The sequence below is a fragment of the Grammomys surdaster genome, unplaced genomic scaffold, assembly GCF_004785775.1.
Source record: "Grammomys surdaster isolate TR1022 unplaced genomic scaffold, NIH_TR_1.0 183, whole genome shotgun sequence".
Lineage (NCBI taxonomy): Eukaryota > Metazoa > Chordata > Mammalia > Rodentia > Muridae > Grammomys > Grammomys surdaster.
In genome coordinates this window covers 3,825,164-3,847,598 of record NW_021604628.1, presented here as the reverse complement: position 1 = coordinate 3,847,598, position 22,435 = coordinate 3,825,164, and the positions used below count along the sequence as shown (strand labels likewise).

General features: G+C 44.8%; 1 protein-coding gene across 3 annotated transcripts; it reads right to left on the bottom strand.

Annotated features, from left to right (window-relative positions):
• Positions 1–10,593: 10,593 nt before the first annotated feature.
• On the bottom strand, positions 10,594–21,452 carry LOC114621543 (H-2 class I histocompatibility antigen, D-B alpha chain-like). Of its 3 annotated transcripts, none has more exons than XM_028767837.1 (10): positions 17,976–21,452; positions 17,761–17,843; positions 15,769–17,652; positions 14,555–15,168; positions 14,085–14,354; positions 13,594–13,869; positions 11,779–12,054; positions 11,535–11,651; positions 11,344–11,376; positions 10,594–11,021 (listed from the first exon to the last, which is right to left on the bottom strand). In XM_028767837.1, the coding sequence occupies exons 4-10, from the start codon at positions 14,625–14,627 to the stop codon at positions 11,017–11,019; spliced, it is 1,050 nt and encodes a 349-aa protein (XP_028623670.1). In that variant the 5' UTR covers positions 14,628–15,168; positions 15,769–17,652; positions 17,761–17,843; positions 17,976–21,452; the 3' UTR covers positions 10,594–11,016. The 3 variants fall into 3 exon arrangements, with proteins under 3 accessions (XP_028623670.1, XP_028623669.1, XP_028623668.1); XM_028767836.1 differs by having other exon boundaries at positions 14,555–17,107; positions 17,576–17,652; XM_028767835.1 differs by having other exon boundaries at positions 14,555–17,652; positions 17,761–17,839.
• Between the last annotated feature and the right edge of the window lie 983 nt (positions 21,453–22,435).

Genomic DNA, 22,435 nt, shown 5'->3' with positions numbered 1-22,435 from the left:
CCCTGCCCCATCTGGGATCCAGGGCGTCTGAGTCCCGCGGGCTGCCTGGACTTTGTAACCAGTGCCCTCGGTGACGCTGATTGGGTCCCCGAGATCGCATCACCCAATGGGAGTGAGACATGCCCGCGCGTCATCAGTGTCCGGGCAGTAGGACTTGACACAAGAGCAGAAGTGAAACTGGAGAGATGGAGAATCCCCAGCCCTGGGCTTCCCCACCCCTGACCTCACTGCCTGGAGACTAAGACTTTGCTTGAACCCTGTGCTGCAGACAGAGCGCTGTTTGTCATGGTTCTCCGAGTTCTGACCCAGAAGCTGTTGGACATCAGGAGAGACCCGCAGGTCAGACTCTCTGTGTCCTCTCCTCCACCCTTCCTCTTTCTTCTCTTCAGAAGTCAGAACCTGGACTCTTATAGAAGAAAAGCCGCTTCCAGGAATACAGTGGCAACACAAGCAGTTGGGGATGCAGTGGAGGGATGCTTCTTCTTAAAGCAGAGGCGCTGTCTGCAATCCCCACACGGACTCCATAGAGACCAGGCTCTGTGTTCACCTGCAATGGGAGAGTCACACTCTAAAACCTGAGTGCAGGACTTTCATCTGTAAAGAGGAGACTTTGCCTCGTCCCTCGGGATCTCTTTTCTCAGCCCTGTGTTTAGACACAGATTCCCTGTGTTACTTACTGGATGTAGTCTGTGGCTACAGGTCGGTATTTTTTTTTTTAACAAGGATCTTCATTCTGTGTCCTGAGTTTGTCTGTGTGGACCTGGGTCTTTGTCTCAGCAGGTAGACCCCCTTGTCCACTGAAGAGAGACCCCTGTGAAGACCACAGACAGCAGGGCCCTGATCCCTGTCTACACTGCGCCTGCCCTGTGTCTGCACTTCCATGGTACAGTTGACTTAGTGACTCAGTTACAGTAGGAGAGGAAGTGTCACCGACTATATCGAAGATTAATAATGACAGTGTGTCAGAAGACATTAAATCTGGGACCCTCTCACTCCCTCCATGACATTCACCCACACTGTGAGCTGATGAGGTGAGGGACATGGATCTCACAGGTGTGTGGGACACTGGATCTGATAACCGAGTTGTCCCCAGAGTTCCTCAGGCCTGTGAAGTGTAGACACTGGGAGAAAGATGATTCTCATGGCAGAGAGTACACACTGGTGAGGTGAGGTTTCATCCCTGATCAGTAGTGTGGGAAAAGACTACATTGACATATTTCATGGTTCTGTGGATGTCTTCAAATCACAACCACAGACCTGAAGTGGAAAGAAGAGCAGAGACGGCCGGGGACTCCTGACAAGAATCATTCATCACACAGAGCAACAAATGTGCGGGACCACAGGTGTGAACTCCAGTCACTTCCCCATGCAGGTCTCCACAGCAGCCCAGCAGCCTCACCAGGATTCAGCAGAACCTGTTTCTGTGAACCCCTCTTATTAGGCACTGTGAGAAGTTTCCATGGGAACTTGATGCTCGTAGGTTTCATCCTGACAAACCTAAGGATGCTGTTGGGAATAAGAAGATCTGCAGAAAGTATCTGTCTCTGATCTTCTCTTATTTATTCTGTGTGTGTGTGTGTGTGTGTGTGTGTGTGTGACAATGTCTGCACAGCTCTAACTGTCCTAGACCTTACTATGTAGACTAAGCTAGCTTTGAACTCAATGAAACACATCTGCTTTTCCAACCCGAGTGCTGGGTTTCTTAGTTTGGCTTTCATTGTTGTGGAAAAACACCCCGAGAAAAGCAACCATTCCAAAGGGAATCATTTAATAGGGGCTGGCTTACACTTTCAGGGATTTAGTTCATTATAACAGGAAGCATGCCAGTGTGCAGACAGACATCATGCTGGAGGAGCAGAGACGTCTACATCTTGATGCAAATGAGATCCAGGAAGAGGCTCTCATTCCACACTGGGCTGAGCATGAGCATAAAGACTGCAAAGACCACCCCCACAGTGACACACTTCCTCCAAAGCCACGCACATTCCCACAAGGGCAGCTCCTAATAGTGGCCTTTGTGGGCCAAGATTTCAAACACATGAGTCTACAGGGGCCACCTATTCAACCCACTACACTGGGTTCGAAGGCATATGTCACCATGCTAGCTTTAGTTACTTTTTTATTACTTAGTTAAGACGCTGTGACCAAGGCAACTTATAAAAGAATGTGTTTAATCTGTTCTCTAGTTTCAGAGTGTTTGCGTCCATGATGGCAGAGACCAGATGTGGTGGAGGAACAGCTCAGAGCTTGTTGCTTTGCTAGCAACAGATTGAGACACTGGGAATACTGGAAGTCTGTTAAAACCTCAGTGTCCAACCTGGTGGCACAGATCCTTCAACAAGGCCACACCTCCCAATCCTTTCTGAACATTTTCATCAGCTATATTTCAAGTATTCGTTCCTATGAATCTGTGGGGCTGTTCTCATTCAAACCAGCACAGAGTTCACTATGAAATGTAAGATGCCAGCAGGGTTCTGCAGATGTGTCCAGTGCAGTCTGACAGAAATAGCCTCACACAGGGAACTCTGCTGAGTTAGCATCTCCCTCTTTGCCTCTGTCTCCTCCTGTTCAGCTCCTTTGTGTCTCTGTCCCTCAGGCCTCACCCCATCAGTGCCCAGCACCCCTCCCTCCTGAGCTCTGCACTGATTCTGTCTCTTCCTGTGCCTCTAGTTTCTCTCAGTGCTCAGCCAGCATGCTGTGAATCAGCTGTGTGGTTTCCTTGTGTAAACATTCCAATAGTGGCTGGAGAGATGGCTCAGCAGCTAAGAGCACTTGTTGCTGTTGCAGAGGATCCAGGGTGAGTTCCATCAGCACATGGGGGCTGTCAACCATCTGTAACTTCAGTTTCCAAGGGATCCAATGTTATCGGTCCTACATACTCATATATAAAAAAACAAATACATCTAATAAAAAAGAAGTTTAAAAATATTATTTGAAAAACACTCCCATGGGCTGGAGAGATGGCTCAGTGGTTAAGAGCACTGACTGCACTTCCAGAGGTCCTGAGTTCAAATCCCAGCAACCACATGGTGGCTCACAACCATCTGTAATGAGATCTGATGCCTTCTTCTGGTGTGTCTGAAGACAGCTACAGTGTATTCATATATATAATAAATAAATCTTTAAAAAAAAAAGAAAAAAAAGACAAACACTCCCTCTCTCTCTCTTACTCATCTAGAGTGTGAGGCCAGGGGCTGAGGGCACAGGGCTATTTACACAACACTGTACCACCATCCAATGAAGCCAGCTCTGGACATGGACAGGAACACATGACTAAAATACACTGTACTGGAAGACAATTTGTAAAAAGGCATAAAATTAAAAATACAGAATATATTTCTTTTTTTGGACCTACTGTGCACAGTGGATCACAGCCTCATTCCAGGAAGACAGAGTGTGTGCTCATCTTTGCACTGGAGCCAATGTCAGTTTTTGATTCCCCATGAACAAGATAAAGTCCACTCAGAAGCTTCCTTCAAGTCTGGGTGGCGAACCCCCCATGCTTCTCTCTTCCCAGAGTTCCTCTCTCTGACCAGAATCCTGCCTTCTACTCTCCTTTGTTACAGGACACAGGCATTTCATTTTACCACTCAGAAGGTGCTTTAGGTAGGCAAGGTAGGACAGAGACTCACCTTCACACAGTGTACAACAACGTTACTTCAACATTGCCCCCTTTAGTCCTATAAAAGGCTCTTTCTCTGACATCATAAACTATATACAATAAGAACAAGTATAAAAATGTAATTATGAAATGTTAAGAATTGGGACTGGAGAGATGGCTCAGAGGTTCAAAACACTGACTGCTCTTCCAGAGGTCCTGAGTTCAATCCCCAGCAACCACATGGTAGTTCAAAACCATTTGTAATGGGTTCCGAAGTCCTCTTCTGGTGTGAGTGAAGACAGTTACAGTGTACTCATATATATTAAATAATTAAAGAAAGAAAGAAACAAACAAACAAACAAAGAATTTTTTTCAATAAGTTAAGAATTTAAGAATTCTTTTATTAAAATTACTAAGTATACATTTAATTAAATATTAATTTAAAAATTAAGAACTTCAATTAATTTTTAAAATCAGAATATAAGAATTATATTAATCAGGTCTAGTTCAATTGTATTTGACAACCATTGAGAAATTACTCTATCACCTAGCCTATGAATCCAAAGTTCTATCTATCTTATGAATTCAAATTCTGTGCCTAATTTCCTTTCTATTGTAACTTGAAATTATCTACCTAAAAATATCTTCCTAGACCTAAATTGTTTTTTAAATCCTAGACAACTTAATCTTACTGTGAGACTGTAACTATCTAGTCTTCCACCGCATCAGTGACCTGAGAAGGATAACTATTCCCTGAGAAAACAGGAAGTGCGGAGCACGCAGCTTCCACCAAAGCTACAGAAATGGCAGAGACCGCTGGCTGCCTGGACAGTCACCCAAGATTCTTCTGCAATGCTGGGGCATCAGTCTTCAGGCTACTGGTCCAGTAAATGACAGACTTTTTGATGAAGCAGGAATATTGAAGGACTTCCCCAACTTGTCTTGGCAAAGCTCACCAGTCAGCTTCCTCTGTGTTCTGCTTGTCCACTGTTAGGACGGCACGCAGTGTGCAGTTGGAGCAAGGGCAGGTATTTGGTTGGTGTCTAGCTTTGCCACATTTGATGCAAACTCCATATGGAGGTCTTCAATGCACATCATCTTCTCTGGAGTAGAACACGGACACTGCCAGGCACAGTCATGTCTCACTGTTATGGAAAGCTTCGTGTTAACAAAACAGTTTTGAACACCGTATACTGTAGATCTCTGAGATTCCCAAAACCCACCCATCTCTCTATCATATATAAGAATAGGCCAATATTGCTTGTTTCTAGCTATGTATTATTTGCTCAACTTTGGAAACATCTACAAGAGGCTAAAGAAAGCTTATTTTTGTAATTAACACAACTAGTACCTGACACGTCTGCCCCATCCAGCAGGATATTGAACAGATATTGACTGTCCAGGCAGTCCGGGGAGATCACCTGAAAAAGAGAATGGGGGAAAAAGGCGAATGCAAAGAACCACGGTTTGTCTGATCAAACTGCTGATTTTTCTTTTTCACACAGGGGTTGTTATAAACACATGAAGGCAGGATGTGGGGAAGGGGATGATGCAGGAGCATAGGTGTCTTCAGGGGGAGTACAGATATCTTCCATAACAGGGTATCAGCTGGGTGAAGAAGCAGGGAACAGGTCACTATGACTCTGTCTGTGATTCACTTGTCCTTATCTAAGTTGGTACTATCCACCAAGGCTACCCCAGGTCTAGACTATCCACAAGATCTATGACTACTTGTTCTTATCGAGGCTGGTAAATTTCCACCAAAGCTGCCTGTTTACAAGATCTTATAGCTATCTATTCAGTGTTTTTCCACAGACACCAAGACTTTGTTTTAGCAGGCTGACTTAGACCTATTGCTGACTTTAGGCCTTCAGTGTATAAGCAAGGCTGCCCCTTACATCTCCCTTCTTTAAGTATAGAAGGACCGTGACGATTCTAATCTTGCAAAGGCAAGGATAGAGGCCTGACCTCCAGTAATTAAAGGGGACCTTGTAATGGCTCTGGTCCTCCTGTAGTTGTCCAGTGAGGCATGAGGGCCATACCCGTCCTGATGTCTTTCTCCTGGAGAGGGGGTACTTTTAACATCAACCCCTATGCACTCAGGCTTGTCCTTCAGGGAACCCTGAAGGATATTTTTAATTTTTATTTATATTCCCTTGCAGTGCTTAGCCTCGCAGCCTAAGCAAGAATTCAGATAACCAGTCAGAGGGGGTTCTGGGTGGCCCCTCTCTGCTTGGTCTAGGGGCAGAAGTCCCCTTTAAGATGAGTGGAGATGGGTTTTGGTAACTCCCTGTATAGAATAACAACCTCATCTGAGTCTCATGGTCCTCCATAGCTAACTTATGATAATGTAGCTGAATAGGTTTTGCTACCAAATTATCTATCTGTTGTTTCACAAAGTTAGTCAGGCTATTTAAGGCCCAGAGAACAAAAGATATAAGTAAAATTAACCCAATTAATGGTCCCAAAATGGAAAGAAATACGGTTGACAGCCATGGAGAGGTTGAAAACCAATTCTTGTACCAGCTCTCATCTTTCTCTTTCTCTCTCTGTCTTTTCTCAAGGCCTTCTCTGACCTTTTTCATGTTCTCTTTAACCATCCCTGTCTTATCTATGTAAAAGCAACATTCTTCTTTAAGGACTATATATTGTCTAGAGCTATACACAGTCTTTTCTATTGTTAAAGAGTAAATCAAGTCCAATAAAGTCCTTTGCAATTTTTTGGAGATCACTTCAGACAGCAAAACGAAGGATTTCTTCAGATTAGTGATGTCAATCTCTAGCTGTTTGATGTCCTTGTCAATGGCCCTTTGAAGTTTTGAGTAGAGTAAGTCTGGAGGCCAGCATCAGGATTAGAACTTCCAACAGCAAACACTATGGGTGATTCATTTTTACTTGGAAAGGAAAAGAAGAGAATTTTCAGGGAGATTTCTCTTCCCTGGATGTCGATTGTTATTCATCTTATTTATAATTGGGCCTGGCTTTGTGGGGGTATCTATTTATTTCATTAATCTTTTTGGCAGCCATTTAGCTGTGCCCTCTTTGGTATCAAACAGGCATATCAATCCTTGGCCCCATATGAGAAGTGGGTCTGGACCATTCTATTTGAAGGTAAGGGAGTCCTTCCACATACCTGTGGCATAGTTTTTATTGGTCTCAGCATCCCAAAGGCAATCAGCAGCAGGTTTGCCATGAGCATCTAGATTTAGAACATTAAAAATGAGCAAGGCATGATGGAGACTATTTCTGGGAGACTCCTTCTGGGGGTGTAGCTCCCCCTCTTTTGTTTTAAAAGCCAATTTTTCAGAGTTCTTGTAAAACCAGGGCAGAAGCACCAGTAGCTGTTGCTCCCACACTCAGAGAGTCATGAAGACACTATTTCAAAGTTCCACAATATCTGTTTTATAATACCCTGTCATCGAGGATTACAAGGAATTCCAGTAACATGGCTAATACCAAATTGTCAACAAAACATCTCAAATGTCTGACTGCAACAGTCAGTTTTGTTTGTCTTAATCTGATATGGAACACCAAGCATAAGAAGATAATATAGGCAATAACTAATTGCATTTTTGATTGTCTTTCTTTTTAAAGTAATTGTAACTAGAAAGCCTGAAAAGGTGTCAAATCACACATATATATTTTAATTTTTTTAAAATCAGAAATGAGCAACATCTACTTATCATAATTGGTTAGATATAAGTCCACCAATATAAAAAAATTTAGGACACTGAAAACAAATTTTATAATTTGACTTATACACTCTCTAGAAATATCAAATTATAGTCTCAAGCTATTATTATTGAACATATGTAATAATCACTAAGCAACAGCACACCCCTTTGGAGCAGATCTCTGTAGATCTACAAAGATGTACTGTCTTGTGGTGATGTTATATAATACATCACTTTTTAAATCTTAGTGATGATCTTAAAAAAAGATTTTAAAATTATACCCATGATTACTAAGCTCTTTTATAACAAGACTGTTACTAGGCCTTTTCCTGAGAGTCAAAACTGTAGTAAGAACTTTGTCAGTCTCTCAAATAACATCAGCTAACTGTTCTTAGACAATAACCAGACTTTTTTCCACTCAGAGCACACTCCAAAAGATTATAAAACAATTTGTCAAAGATCTTTAAAAGGGAACCAAAAATTTACTGTAGGTGTTAAGATAGAAAATAAAATATTGTCTGGGCTTATCTACACAAATCTTTACTGATAACTTAGTTATACTTTTGAACCTTTAGTGAACCTGTGGAGCCAGGCAGGTAATGGATGTTTAGCCACACAATCAATTCCAACAAATATGTATATAAATATTCTTCATTATAAACCTTTATTTCAATTTAATTTTTGTTACAAATTTGTAATGAACTTTATAACGTGTGATCATATATTTTAAAAAATATATGAATACTGAGGACAAAAGGATAAGAGGGCAAATTTAATGGAGAGATAAAGCAGAACTCTTTGTCTTTTCCCACTTAGGGTAGCATATAAAATAGAACCTTTTTCCTTTTCTCAAATAAAATAGAAGTTTTCTTTGTACTTTTTTCTTTAGATTGCTTTCATAGGAAACTTTTTATACTTAGTAATAAAGTCTATAATAACTTTTTAAGTAGCCTCAGACTAGCAGGCATAAGTTAGAGCCCAGCAATTCTTGTTGAGACAAAACAAAAGCTGTTTACTTAATCTTTGCCTGTTTTTAGAATGAGGTGGTAAGTGCTGAAAACTGCAGTTTATGGCCTCAGGGATCACAAAAGGCAGACCAGCTACAGTGGCACAGCAATCTACATAGACAAACTTGTATTATATAGTAACCCCAATATAAAGAATAAAATTGTATGGCCAATTGCTTTTCTAAGGTCTGTAATCTACTTGATATACAAATTTGTTATGGCATTTTCTTGGGGTCCAGGCAATCCAGTATGAGCTCTTAAATGTTTTGTAAAATGAAGGAAACTACATGTTTCTTAAGTTGAGCTGTATTTGTAAAATTTGAAAATTAGCAATATCCTAAAAAAAAACAATTTTAATCAATTTTAAACCATGAGCTATGTACTGGCTATGAGTATACCAATTGAAAGCTTAATTTTTTGCATTTTAGATAGTGGCTACAGCACACAGTGCAATTATTTGTGTTGAAGCAGGGCGAATTCAAAAGAATAAACATGTAATCTAATTATATATATTGTCTTTCCATTAGAGGAGCTGTCTATTGATGTTGGAAATATACTTTTTATGGGCTATAAAGGCACGTGTAGGGAAAAACTACAACAAATTTGTCATGTAATAGATCAAATATCAGTATTCTTTAATAACCAATTTTATTATTGTTTGGAATAAGAAATACTTTATTTTATTTTTTTCTGGCCTGCTCTTATTTTTCCCTCTGTCTTTTCCTTTGTTTTCTTTCTTCCTTCCTTCCTTTCTTTCTTTCTTTCCTTTCTTTCTTTCTTTCTTTCTTTCTTTCTTTCTTTCTTTCTTCATTTCTTCCTTTCTTTTACATGTTAATCAAGGGCTTTATATGTTTGGTAATGCTCAATAACAAGATGCCCACACAATCAGAAGTGTAACCCAATACCCAACCTAGATATACCAACTACCTTTGACTGGCAGAGACATGGGAACATCTGCCTCCATGTTCCTCTCTCTCTCTCTCTCTCTGGAAGTGGAAGTTTCTGGATATGTCAGCTGATACAGACTCCAGTGGAGTTTTGCTAAGACAGACTCACATGTGTTTTGCTGAAGCAAGACTCATGTGAAGAGGTGATGTTTGGAGGGAGTATAACAGGACACAGTGGACAGTGATGGCGGGCTTGTACAGCTGGCTCTGCAATGCTTCATTGGTCTCATGTCTTCATCTTTGCTGATTTTTTATCCCTTGAGAGAGTCAAGGCAGAGAACTTCTCCTGGTGCCCCTGCTGCTCCTGGTCATTCTTGCTGACTCAGGATTATTTGGTGGAGGCCTGGCTGTTTCTGCTGGGTTGTGCCACACCTGATGATTCCGGTTTGCTGTCTTGACACGACTGACCTGGAATGCTGGAATCCTGACAATTTGAGATTGAAATCGCCCCAAGGAACTACTTGTAAACAGCAAACAGCTGAGCCCTCTGGCTTCTTCTGGATTGAGCTGCCAAGGCTGATTCTTGTGAACTGAACTCCTGATAACCAGACAATGGAGACTGGATTTGTTGCAAAGAACCATTTCTAAACAAGTCCATTTCCCCTGTATCCTAACAACCTTGCTTTTCCACAACTTCTGGTGGGTGGTGGGTAGAAGAGAGGTTAAGCATTTAAGAACCCTTATTTAAAATAGGTTTTGAAAAATCTAAGACAATTATCTCAGCTGTGGATATGCTCTTGGTTGGGGGGGGCAGAAATGGGGAAAGGGGATTACATCTGAAATGTAAATAAAATATCCAATAAAAAATTTAAAATAAAAAAGAAAGAAAAGAACCCTTATTAAAAATAGGTTTTGAAAAACCTAAGTCAATTATCTCAGCTGTGGATATGGTCCTGAGAGATGAACAGAAAGTCACATCCTATACCTGAGAACCCTGGAAAAGACACTGGAAAGAAGGAGAAGCAGAAATGACAACAGTAGCATGGCTACAGGGAGCGCCCAGAGCAGCTTCACCACCACATCATTAGTAGCTAAACCAAGTGGGTGGGAAGAAATGTAGTGTGACTTATCTTGTGTACCCAGCACTTTACAGGATCCACAGTTGAGTCTCTGATCTTCAGCCCTGGAGACTCATCATCCTGGGGACAGGACAAGGCTCAGGTCTTCCCTGTGTCCTTGTGATCACAGACTCTCAGCATGTGCTTCATAGTGAAGGAGGAAGCAGACCCTGGAGGTGACACAGCCGAGGAGTGACCCCTTCAGAGTTAATAATGGACTGAATCCACCTGGGCACTGCCCTGTTCACACTCAGTTCCCACAGCCTCATCCTGTCACAAAAGATACACACAGCATAGTGACACAGATTCTAGAAGGTTCTCCATCTGCCATTTATTTCTCCAACAAAACTCTAAGTATTCTTAATCCATTAAATTCACAAGCAATCAACCCTCAGGTCAAGACGTTAACAATCAGGTTCACACTCAGATTCTTATTCTCGGTGTGGAAGTGAGGAGCTGCAGCTCAGGGCAGCATGGAGCTGACAGGATGCAGATGTCCCCCAGTGTTTGGCTGGACCAGGAAGGTTGGCTGTGGAAGGGAACACAGGCAGTGCAGGGACAGGGTCCTGGGCTGCAGGGGCAGGCTGGGCTCCACAGTTCTTCATATTGAGCCCATAGAATCACAGCGAACATAAGACACTGTCGTCTAAAGAATACTGAGGACTCTGGACGTCACAGGAGAGACCTGAACACACTGTCTGTCACTCAGTCCACTCCAGGCTGCTGTCTTCATGCTAGAGAACAAGAGACATGAACCATCACTATGAAGACAACATCCCAACAACCCACCACTCACAGGGAATTCTGGGAGTCCCTGAAACCTAATCATGTTCACATTGCCACCCCCAAGAAGGCCCCAGAGTGTTGCCTTTACATTCTGGGAGAGACATATCAGAGCTCTGGGATCTGTCGCTGCCTAGGGTAAAACAAAACATATGTATATGGACATGTAGGTATTCCTATCAAGGCAAAAGTCGGGTCCTCAGATTCCCAGAGCTCCCAACGTCTCCAGCGTCACTCCAATGGCCTCAGGACAAGCCTGTCCCCCACACTAACCTGGAGCTGGAGAATAGTCCTCTCCTTTTCCACCTGTGAGAAGAAAAGCTGTGAGAATTCAAGTCACTTCTTGACACCAGGAATTTTCCAGAATTGGCAGCAGCAATTCCGGGTGTGAATGTTTCCCATTAATGAGTAGAGCACACTTCTAAAGGAGGCTGAGAGAAAACTCAGACCCTGTTTTTTCTTACCTGTATTTCTCCTCCTCTTCATCACAAAAGCCACCATAGCTCCAATGACAGCCACAACTCCAAGGACAACCAGAACAGCAATGATTGCCATGTTTGAGTCAGTGGATGGAGGAGGCTCTAGGAAGGACAGGTACAAGAAATGAAGGTAAGGGTCATGACCCCAGCTCTCAGCCCTGACCAGCTCAGGGTCTACAGAAGGCTCCAGGTTTTGCTGACCCCAACTCTTCCCCCACACCCTCCTTACCCCATCTCAGGGTGAGGGGCTCAGACAGACCCTCATGTTGCACATGGCAAGTGTAATCCTGCTCCTTCCCAAGAGGCACCACCACAGATGCCCACTTCTGGAAGGTTCCATCCCCTGAAGGCCTGGTCCCCACAAGCTCCATGTCCTGGGTCAGGTCTTCCCCATTCAACTGCCAGGTCAGGGTGATGTCAGCAGGGTAGAAGCCCAGGGCCCAGCACCTCAGGGTGACATCACCTTCAGATCTGGGGTGATGGGTCACATGTGCTGTAGGAGGATCTGTGGGGAAGATATAAAGAATTGTACCATTAACAAGACAAACTGAAATCTACACAAGACTCAGTTAAATCAGTCATGACTGGAACTATGTGTCTGTGTGACATTTCAACTGTCACTACACTAGTGACCTGCAGGTAGAGCTGGTCCCCTCAGCACAGAACTACACATTTTCCTGGGGGATTCAGAAGCTAAGAGGGAATTCACACGAGCCAGTGGTCAACATGGCCGATCTTATATGATGTTCTGTAGCATGAGACAGGTAGTCATAGAATGGAAGATGGAATGGAAAATATATAATTTGTATATGCGTTTGAGTTCATATCAAAATTAGAAATTAGGGCCATGTACTCCTTGAAGGTGGCCACCACTGAGAGTCAACCACTGTGGTCATCTTGCTGACCAGCATTAACTGTCAGTCTAAGCAAACAGCCATCAAGAAGTATGTAGCAAAAATGTGGTGAACCTCTGACACTCAGACAGACAAAATGACTCCCAGCCACTGCCTTTGGGGCAACAAGGTACAAGTGTGTTACTCAGGATCCATGGAGTGTGCTGTGGACCCCAGTGCAGCACTCACTGGAACACAGTGTGCTCACAGGGTGTGTGGATCTTCCCTCTCACTCCAGCCCTGGATTGCAGAAGACCCTGTCTCTCAGAAAGTCCAAATCCTGATTCACTAGTGGGAGCACTGTAACTTGTCGGGGCAGAGGAAGAGCAGGAGGCTTCTGGATGTTTAATTCTGACAGGAAACAGTCTAAGCCCCCAGGAATCTCTCCTTTAATGAGAACCTTGATTTAATTTGTCTAGTTATCCAGGTTAGCAGTCTCTCCTGCCACCTGTGGAGACAGATACAAATGATAATACAAGGGCATGGAGAAACAGGATCACTCCAGTGCAAACAAAAACTGACTAGAAGCAAAATAATGCCTTAAAAAAAGAGAAAGAAAAGAAGAAAGAGAGAAAAAGAAAAGAGATAAAAACCGAAAGTCCACAATTTATATTCCTCCACGGTACCCCATAAGTGCTCATGTGACCATTCACCACTTTAGTCATAGATTTGGGGTTTCAACGGAGGAGGGGGATGCAAACCCCATAGACAGGGAGGGATCTGTGAGAATGTATTCTTTGGAAAGTTCTAGAAATTGGGGGAACCAGCCTAGAATAGGGGAGTCCATCAGGTAAAGGAGACTTCTGGTCCCGAGGTTTAAGGGCTGACACAATCAACATGACAGGAGTCAGTGTCCACAGTGGGTGTGCGCAGAGAACCAGGCCTGGGAGAGCCCATGACTCACAGCAGGGAGCCCCTGCTGTTAAGTCAGGAACTTCTCTCCTTCCCTCCTGAGACAGACTGGGAACTGTCCAGGGAGAAGGCTGAGCCCTGGGAGAGTCAGTGCAGTCAGTGTGATGAGGATCAGGAGACCCAGAGACATTCTCTCCCCTCTGAGACAGGGGCATCCCCCCCCATCTGAGGGTTTCTTCTTCCCTAGGACTGAGCCCCAGCCCGAGGGCAGAGGGAGGAGCTGTCCCTGTCCCCTGCACCTGTGCGCAGCAGCGTCTCCTTCCCGAGCTTCAGGTATCTGCGGATCCACTCCAGGCACGTGCCCTCCAGGTAAGCCCTGCATCTCTCTGCAAAACCAGTCTGCTCCCACTTGCGTCGGGTGATCTGCGCCGCCGTGTCCGCCGCCGTCCACGTTTTCTGGTCTTCATTCAGGGCGATGTAATCGCGGCCATCGTAGGCGTACTGCCAGTACCCACGGAGGAGGCTCCCGTCAGACCCCACGTCACAGCCGACCATCCGCTGGAGCGTGTGAGAGCCTGCGGGAACCCCTCGGTCAGCCCCGCCCACCCGCCCAGGCCGCGCCCACTGTCCACGGCCCCGTCCACCCGCAGACTTCTCCAAACTGAAAGGGAAACTGGTCCCTGGTCCGTTCTGTTCCCGAACCTCGAACCTCGGACTTGGGACCTGGGATGTCTGCAGCCCCTGTGTCGGGATGTGGAGGGGTCGTGACCTCCGTCCCGGGGTCACTCACCGTCCTCGCTCTGGTTGTAGTAGCCGAGCAGGTTCCTCAGGCTCCCTTCGTAAATCTGCTCGTTGCTCTTGGCTCCCTGTGTCTGCCGCTCCCAATACTCCGGCCCCTCCTGCTCCATCCACCGCACGCGCGGCTCGTATCTCGGATTCTCCGCGTCGCTGTCGAAGCACTCGAACTGCGTGTCGTCCACGTAGCCGACAGCGATGAACCAGGGCTCCCCGAGGCCGGGCCGGGACACGGCGGTGTGGAAATACCGCAGAGAGTGTGAGCCTGTGGGAGTCGCGCGGTGAGACCCCGACCTCCTCCCGGGACCCCGAAGGGGTTTGCGGGCCGGGAGGGGAGGGGAGCGGGGCTCGGGACGCGGGTGGAGAAGGGGCGGAGGGTTCAGTGGGCGACGTGGGGAAGCGGCTTCCCCGTGTTGCCCCCGCCCCTCCCCGCGGAGCCCGTTTCCCTCCCGACCCCGCACTCACCCGCGCGGGTCTGGGTCGGGGCCAGGGTGGCCGCCAGCAGCAGGAGCAGCGTGCGCTGAGCCATCGCCCACATCTCAGATCCAGGACCTCGGAGTCCCGCGGCTGCTTCGACTTTAAAATCAGTGCCCGCGGCGACGCTGATTGGTTCCCAGAGATCGCATCACCCAATGGGAGTGAGAGTTGCCCTTCCGTCATCAGTGTCCGGGCAGAAGGACTTGACACAGGTTAGAAGCAGAAGTGAAACTGGGGAGATGGGGAATCCCCAACCCTTGGCTTCCCCACCCCTGACATCACCACCTAGAGACTAAGACTTTGCCTGAACCCTGTGCTGCAGACAGAGCGCTGTTTGTCATGATTCTCCGAGTTCTGACCCAGAAGCTGTCTGGACACCAGGAGAGACCCGCAGGTCAGACTCTCTGTGTCCTCTCCTCCACCCTTCCTCTTTCTTCTCTTCAGAAGTCAGAACCTGGACTCTTATAGAAGAAAAGCCGCTTCCAGGAATACAGTGGCAACACAAGCAGTTGGGGATGCAGTGGAGGGATGCTTCTTCTTAAAGCAGAGGCGCTGTCTGCAATCCCCACACGGACTCCATAGAGATCAGGCTCTGTGTTCACCTGCAATGGGAGACTCACACTCTAAAACCTGAGTGCAGGACTCTCATCTGTAAAGAGGAGACTTTGCCTCGTCCCTCGGGATCTATTTTCTCAGCCCTGTGTTTAGACACAGATTCCTTGTGTTACTTCCTGGATGTAGTCTGTAGCTCCAGGTCGGTATTTTTTTTTAAACAAGGATCTTCATTCTGTGTCCTGAGTTTGTCTGTGTGGACCTGGGTCTTTGTCTCAGCAGGTAGACCCCCTTGTCCACTGAAGAGAGACCCCTGTGAAGACCACAGACAGCAGGGCCCTGATCCCTGTCTACACTGCACTTGCCCTGTGTCTGCACTTCCGTGGTACTAATATCACAGAATCCAACCTGCCGTCAGAAACTATGTCCATGTCTCACAATATATCAGTGACCTCAACATCTCACGGTGCTCAGCCAGTATGTCAGTGACATCAGCATATATGGAGCGTGGAAGAGGTTATGGTCATAAATCTCTTCTTGAGTCACAGGATGGGTCACTACCATAAATACCACCTCGGGTGGTAGTATACATGATATTATACATGATGTTGTCTATAGCAACGGATGTAAGCATGCATCAAGGACCTCACCATAGTTTCCTGAGGCAGGTAGAATCTCAATGACAATGAAGGACTTCATCTTATTTGCTGGTGACAACAAGTAGCACTGACATCAACTTTGCTTCCACTGGTAGGTGGGATCACTAAAATAGTAATAATAATGTAGGACCAGGGATAATTAACATTCTGTAGCCTGCGGCAGCATGGATTGGGACTGTACCATAATGTTTGTTACCATGGAGTTATCATTGACACCATAGTTTCATCACAGAAGGTCAGATCATGGATTCAAACCTCTTCTCTCGTTGCAGGATGGACCCTCAACATCAAAATAGTTACAGCTGGCAGGTATCTGTAAGGTTATTTGTATCAGTAACTATTCTGGTGGCAATTAGGATTTTATCCATGGCATGGTCTACAGAGGGGCTACATTCATACATCCCGGACATCACCATAATTTCCTGTGACAAGTAGGACGTCATTAGGAATAATGAACACCTGATGGTTGCTGGTGGGCCCAAGGCAGCCATGATCTTGGATACACTTTGCTTCCAGGAGGTATCAATGACATTGATACAGTTTCAGAGGACAGGTCCATAGACAGAAACCTCTTCTCTAACAGCAGGATGAAACCCTGAATCAACAAGGGTACAGCAGGCAGGACATATTTCACATATACCATGGTCTCAGATGGCAGAAAAATGGCTCACTGACAGCAGTATAGATTCTGGTGGCAGTGGGAATCACTCAGATTAATGCGGTCCCAGGTATCACCAGTGATCACTGACACTGTGCCTGCTAGTGGCATCAAGGTTCATGGACATACAATGGTGTCTGTTGCCACAATGTATCAGTGACCCCAACATATCACAGAAAGGTTAACTCAACATAAACTTAGCACTATTGACTATTCACCCGAGGCTCTGGTAGGCACACTTCACCTGAGGCTCTGGTAGGCACAGGGTTCCTTGACATTAGCAATTTCTTCAGAAGCAACACAGGTTATATGTTTCAATATAGCTCCTGGTAGCATCATTGACGATGGACATCAATATAGTTTCTGGGTGGCACTTTGAATTCTTGATATCAGCGTGGTACTCATTCGCAACAGGGATCGCTGAAATTAAGGTTGCTTGTGGCAGGATTGATCTTGGGCAATACCATGGTATCTGTTTCTAGGTGTAGCATAGACATCAGTAGATTCACAGTGCCACAGAGAACATTAACATGAACATCTCCATGGACAGGATGGATCACTGACTTTACTAGTTCTTCTGATTGCAGTGTGGATCTTAGACATAATACAGTCCACAGCAGGGGCTACGACCTGCATCATGGACGTTTCATAGATTCTTTCACTGAGTAGTATCTTAAAAGAAACAGCGAACACAATCGTGATTACCGATGTCAGTAGACAGCACAGACATCAACACTGCTTCAGGTCACCAAGTCAGGTCACAGATATGAAATTCATCTCTGCTTGAAGCACAGTATACTTAAGTCAACATGACTTAGGCAGCAGTATTGACTTCAAGACAGACTCTTCTAGCAATAAGGATAACAGACATCAGCAAGGACTTCAGAGTCAGCATGGTCTGTGGATTATCGATAGAGTTACAGGTGACAGCATGAATGACTGACTACCTTCACTATATTTCTGTTGGCAGTTGGGATCATTGATATTATCACCCTGGTCCAAAGTGGCAGCACAAATCTCTAATATGATGGTTGCTATTGGCAGCAGGGATTCTAGATATAGTATGGTGTCTGCTGACAAGTGTATCCCCTGACATCAGTGTAGATTCAGAGAGCAGAAGTCATTATAGACATAAATCACCTCTCTGGTGGAATCAGGAGGGATCAGTTACATCAAACGTCTTCTTGCAGCAGCAAGGGTATTATTTATAACAAGGTCTACAAAAAGAAAATACATGCATGTATCAGAGACATCAGCACAGTTTCCAGTGGCAGGTAGGATCTTAGACATCAATCTGATCCCCAATGCCAGCTCAGAACACTCACCTCAATATAACCATACACATCAATATGCACTGTAATATTCAGCCTGTTCTCATGCAGCAACGCAGATCATTGACAGGGTCTTCCTAGGAAATAAAAACTATGAGTACCGTCATGTTTCCTGGGTTCAGCATACAGCACTAATAGCGACAAGGGTTCAGGTTGTAGGTCACATCAGAAGCTTGAAACTAGTGGCAATAGCAGCACACCCTACTAACCTTGTTATGACTTGGGCAGCAGTTCTGACCATGAACTTTTCAGTTGACGCTTCTAGGCATAGTGATCATAAGACATCAGCAAGCTCTTCAGAGACACCACTGACTACGGATCTCAGTGTGGTTACAAATGGTACAATGCATGAGTAAAATCAATATATTTCTCTTAGCAAATAAGACAGCTGATGTCACATTCTGGTCCAACGTGTCAAGAGGGATCACTAAAATCCTGGTTGCCTGTGGCATAGGGGATCTTGGATATGCCGTGGTATCTATTGCCAGGAAGTCTCAGGAACATCATGATAGTTTCAGAGGTCAGAAAGGACCATGAACAGAAATGACAACTATAGTGTCAGGATGGATCATGGACTTCAAAATTGTAACAGCTTAGAGTATACTTCTCATAAAGAACAGGTGACAGAAGCAATCATCACTGACATCAGTAGAGATTCCAGTGAGAGTTACAATCACTCATATTGATGCAGTCCCAAGTGGGAGAAAGGGTCACTGAGAACATTGCTGCATGTAGCCTCAAAGAGTGTAAACATACAATGGGGTCCCTTGTCATGATCAGTGAACTAATGGTCTAGAGCAGGGGTGACATGCATGCATCAGGGACATCAATGGAATTTCTAGTGGCATGTAGGATCTCATATATCAATGTGATCAGAACACATACCTCAAAACGATTTCTAGTGTCAGTATGGACCTTTAAATTTAGCATGTCCTCAAGCATTGGCAGAGATCATAGCCATGACCGGGGTCTCCATCAGTAACAGACACAATGGGATGTGTCGTGATCATTGGTCAAATCATACAGCACTGATGTCAACATAGCAGGTTTCAGGTATGATCATAGGTGTCAAAGGTATCTCCAGTAACAGCACAGCACTTACCTCTTTATGACCTTAGGAGCAATACTGACCATGGACCTTCACAATAGACTCTTCTGGCTACAGGATCACAGACAGCACAGAACTCTTCAAAGACAATACTATCTACAGGATCTCAACATGGTTACCAGTTGCATTGTAGATAAGTGATTTCAATACATTTAACTTGGCAGTTGGGATCTCTGATGTCATTAACTGGTTCAAAGTAGCAGTATGGATCCCTCAGGACCTGGTTGACTATGGCAGCATGGATCTGAGACACACCATCTTGTCTGCTGCCAGGAAGCATCAGGGCCATCAAGATATTCCAGAGGGCAGGGATGACCATGTTCAGAAATCTCAACTCTAGTGGCAGGATGGATCTTTGACATAAAAATTGTTACAGCTGACAACACACTTCTCATAAATAACAAGGTCTCATTGGGCAGAAGAATGGGTGACTGATAACAGTATAGATTCCACTGGCAATTGGAGTCACGCATTTTTATGTTGCTCCATAAGGCAGCAGAGATCACTATAATCACATCTGTTTGGAGGCCTGAAGTATCACGGACATACAATGGTGGATTTTACCACCATATATGTGACCTCTATAAGACATAGAACATGGAACTCAACATGACCTGGAGGAACAGTACGACCTAAAGCTTCACCTTCTGTTCTGCTAGCCTCAGGGATCCTGGACATTAACAATTTCATCAGAAGCATCGTGGACCATGGGTTTAAACAGGACCACTGGAGGCAGCATGAACAATGGATATCATCAGAGTTTCTGCATTTTGAGTTAGTGGCATTAACATAGTCCTCAGTGGTATCAGGGACCACTGACAACAAGGTAGTCAATGACAGCATGTACCTTGGGCAATACAAGGGTGTCTATTGCCACTTATATATCTATCAATGGCATCAACATAGATCAAAGGGGCAGAATAAATTTTGGTCATAAACCTCTTTTCCAGTGGCAAGATTGATCCTTGACAGGACAATTCTGGGGGCAGTAACAACCTTGTACATCACATGGTTGATAGCGGGCACGAAATGCATGTATCGGGGACATCAATGGGATTTCCTGTGGCAGATGGGATCTCAAGCATCAATCTCATCTACCGTGTCAGCTCAGAACACTGACCTCAACATACCCTCCAGCATCAGTGTAAACCTTGAAATTCAACAGGTTCTCAAGCTGTAACAGGGATCATAACCATAACCACGATCTCCATCAGCAATAGGGGCAATGGAGTCCATCATGATCGCTGGTCACAGCATACAGCCCTGACATCAACATATCTTCAGGTTGCAGTTCAGATCACAGGCATCAAACCCATCTTACGGCAGCAAATACCACTTACCTCATTATGGTCTTAAGAGGCAATACTTACCATAGACTTCACAATAGTTTCCTCTGGTTATTGATCAAAGACATCAGGTAGCTTTTCGATGACCACACAGACTATGAACGTCAACATGGTTACCAGTGACAGCATGGATCAGTCATGTCAATCCATGTCCCTGGGTCGTTGGGATCACAGATGTCATCAATCTGATCCAAAGTGGGAGTAGGTATAACTCCTGATCTGTTTGTCTGTGGCATCAGGGATCTGTGATATCACATGGTTTCCATTCCCAGGAAGTACAAGGAACATCAAAATCCTTTCAGAGGGCAGGTATGACCATGTAGAAAATACTCTTTTTCTAGTTGCAGGATGCATCCTTACATTAAACTGCTTGTGAATGGCCATAAGCTTCTTAGAAGCATAGATAACAGACATCAGTAGTGAGTCCATTGTCAGTGAATGAGTGTCACATTAATGTGGTCACAAGAGTCAGCAGGGAACATATTGACATATTGGCTACTGGAAGCCTCAAATATCATGGACATACAGTGGCATCTGATGCCACGGTATATGACTTTCAGCATATCTCAGAACATGTAACTCAACACGACCCAAGACAGCACAATCGACTGAACTTCCTTGTAGATTCTGATGGTCTCAGGAATTAAGATGCACAGTGTCTTCAGGAGCAGCACTGACTATGGATTATAACATGGCTACTAGAGGCAGCATGTATGATTTACATCATCCACGTTTCTGCAGTCCCTTTGCATCAGTGACATTAAAATGGTTCCCAGGGGCAGACGGATCCCTGACAGTAAGGTTGCCATTGGGAACGATAGTCTTGGGTCTGATGGCCATGATGTCTGTTGCCAGATTTTGTGTGTGTGTGTGTGTGTGTGTGTGTGTGTGTGTATCAGACATCAGCATTGACTCAGAGGGAAGAACAAATTATGGCCATGCACCTCTTCTCCAGTGACAGGATAGGTCATCAACATCACTAGCTATTCTGGTGGTAGTAAGAATATTGTACATTTTAGGGATGACAGTGGGTGCTATATGCATGCATCAGGGACATCAACAGAATTCCCTGCAGCAGGTAGGATCTCAGACATCAGTCTGATCTCCAGTGCCACATAAGAACAAATAACCTCAATATGACCTCAAGTATCAGTATGGACACTGGAATTCAGCGTGATCTCTAGAAGCACCAGAGATCATAGACATCAACCAGGGTCTCCATAGATCACCAGGGTCTCCATAGATCACCAGGGTCTCCATAGATCACCAGGGTCTCCATCAGCAATCGGAACCATAGACTCCATCGTGATCTCTGATTACAGCAGACCTCAACATAGCTTCAATTTGCAGATATGCTCACTGGCACCAAACATGTCTCCAGTAGCAGCACACAGCCCTTATTTCCTTATGACCTAAGGCACCAGTACTGACAATGAATTCACGACAGAGTATTCTGGTTGAGTTATCACAGACATCAAGGCCTCTTCAAAGACCCTGACTGTGACTCTCAACATGGCTACCAGAGGCAGCCTGGATGAGTGACATCAATATATTTCCCTTGTCAGCTGCAATCACTGCTATCATCAATTTGTTCCAAAGTGGTAGTAGCATCACTCACTGCCTGGTTGGTTATGGGAGTAGAAATCTGAAATATACCATGGTATCTGTTGCCAGGGATATGAAGATGGTTCCAGAGGGCAGCTATGACCATATAAAGAAACTTGTCTAGTGGCAGTTTGAATCATGATATCAAAATGATAAAAGCTACCAAGATGATTAACATAAATTGGGCAGAAGTGTGGAGACAGTGATGGGAATGTAGTTGCAACAAGCGACAGGGATCACTGTCATGACTGCTGGAGGCCTGAAGTACATATGACAAACGATGGTGTCCATTGCCTCACTATGTGTGACTTCAACATAATATATCTCAGGATAGGTAACTGAACATGACCTGAGGCAGAAGTACCGGTCTAAAAGATGAGCAAAGACTTGGCTAGCCTAAGGGATTCTAGACATTAACAATATCCCAGGGAGCATCATGGTCTTAAATATGGCTACTTAAACATGGCTACTGGAGGCAGCATGGATGATTGACATCATCATAGTTTCTGCAGGCATTTGGTAATAGTGACATTAACGTGCTAACCAAGATCAGCCAGGATCAATGACAACCAGGTTGCCAATGGCAGCATGGACCTTGGGCAATACCATG

Excerpts from the sequence above, each read along its gene's own strand:
- LOC114621543 (XM_028767837.1), bottom strand. The coding sequence starts at position 14,627 with ATGTGGGCGATGGCTCAGCGCACGCTGCTCCTGCTGCTGGCGGCCACC. Across the intron at positions 13,870-14,084 it reads CTACAACCAGAGCGAGGACG|GCTCTCACACGCTCCAGCGG; the intron begins GTGAGTGACCCC and ends GGGTTCCCGCAG. Across the intron at positions 12,055-13,593 it reads GGAGACGCTGCTGCGCACAG|ATCCTCCTACAGCACATGTG; the intron begins GTGCAGGGGACA and ends TCTTCCCCACAG.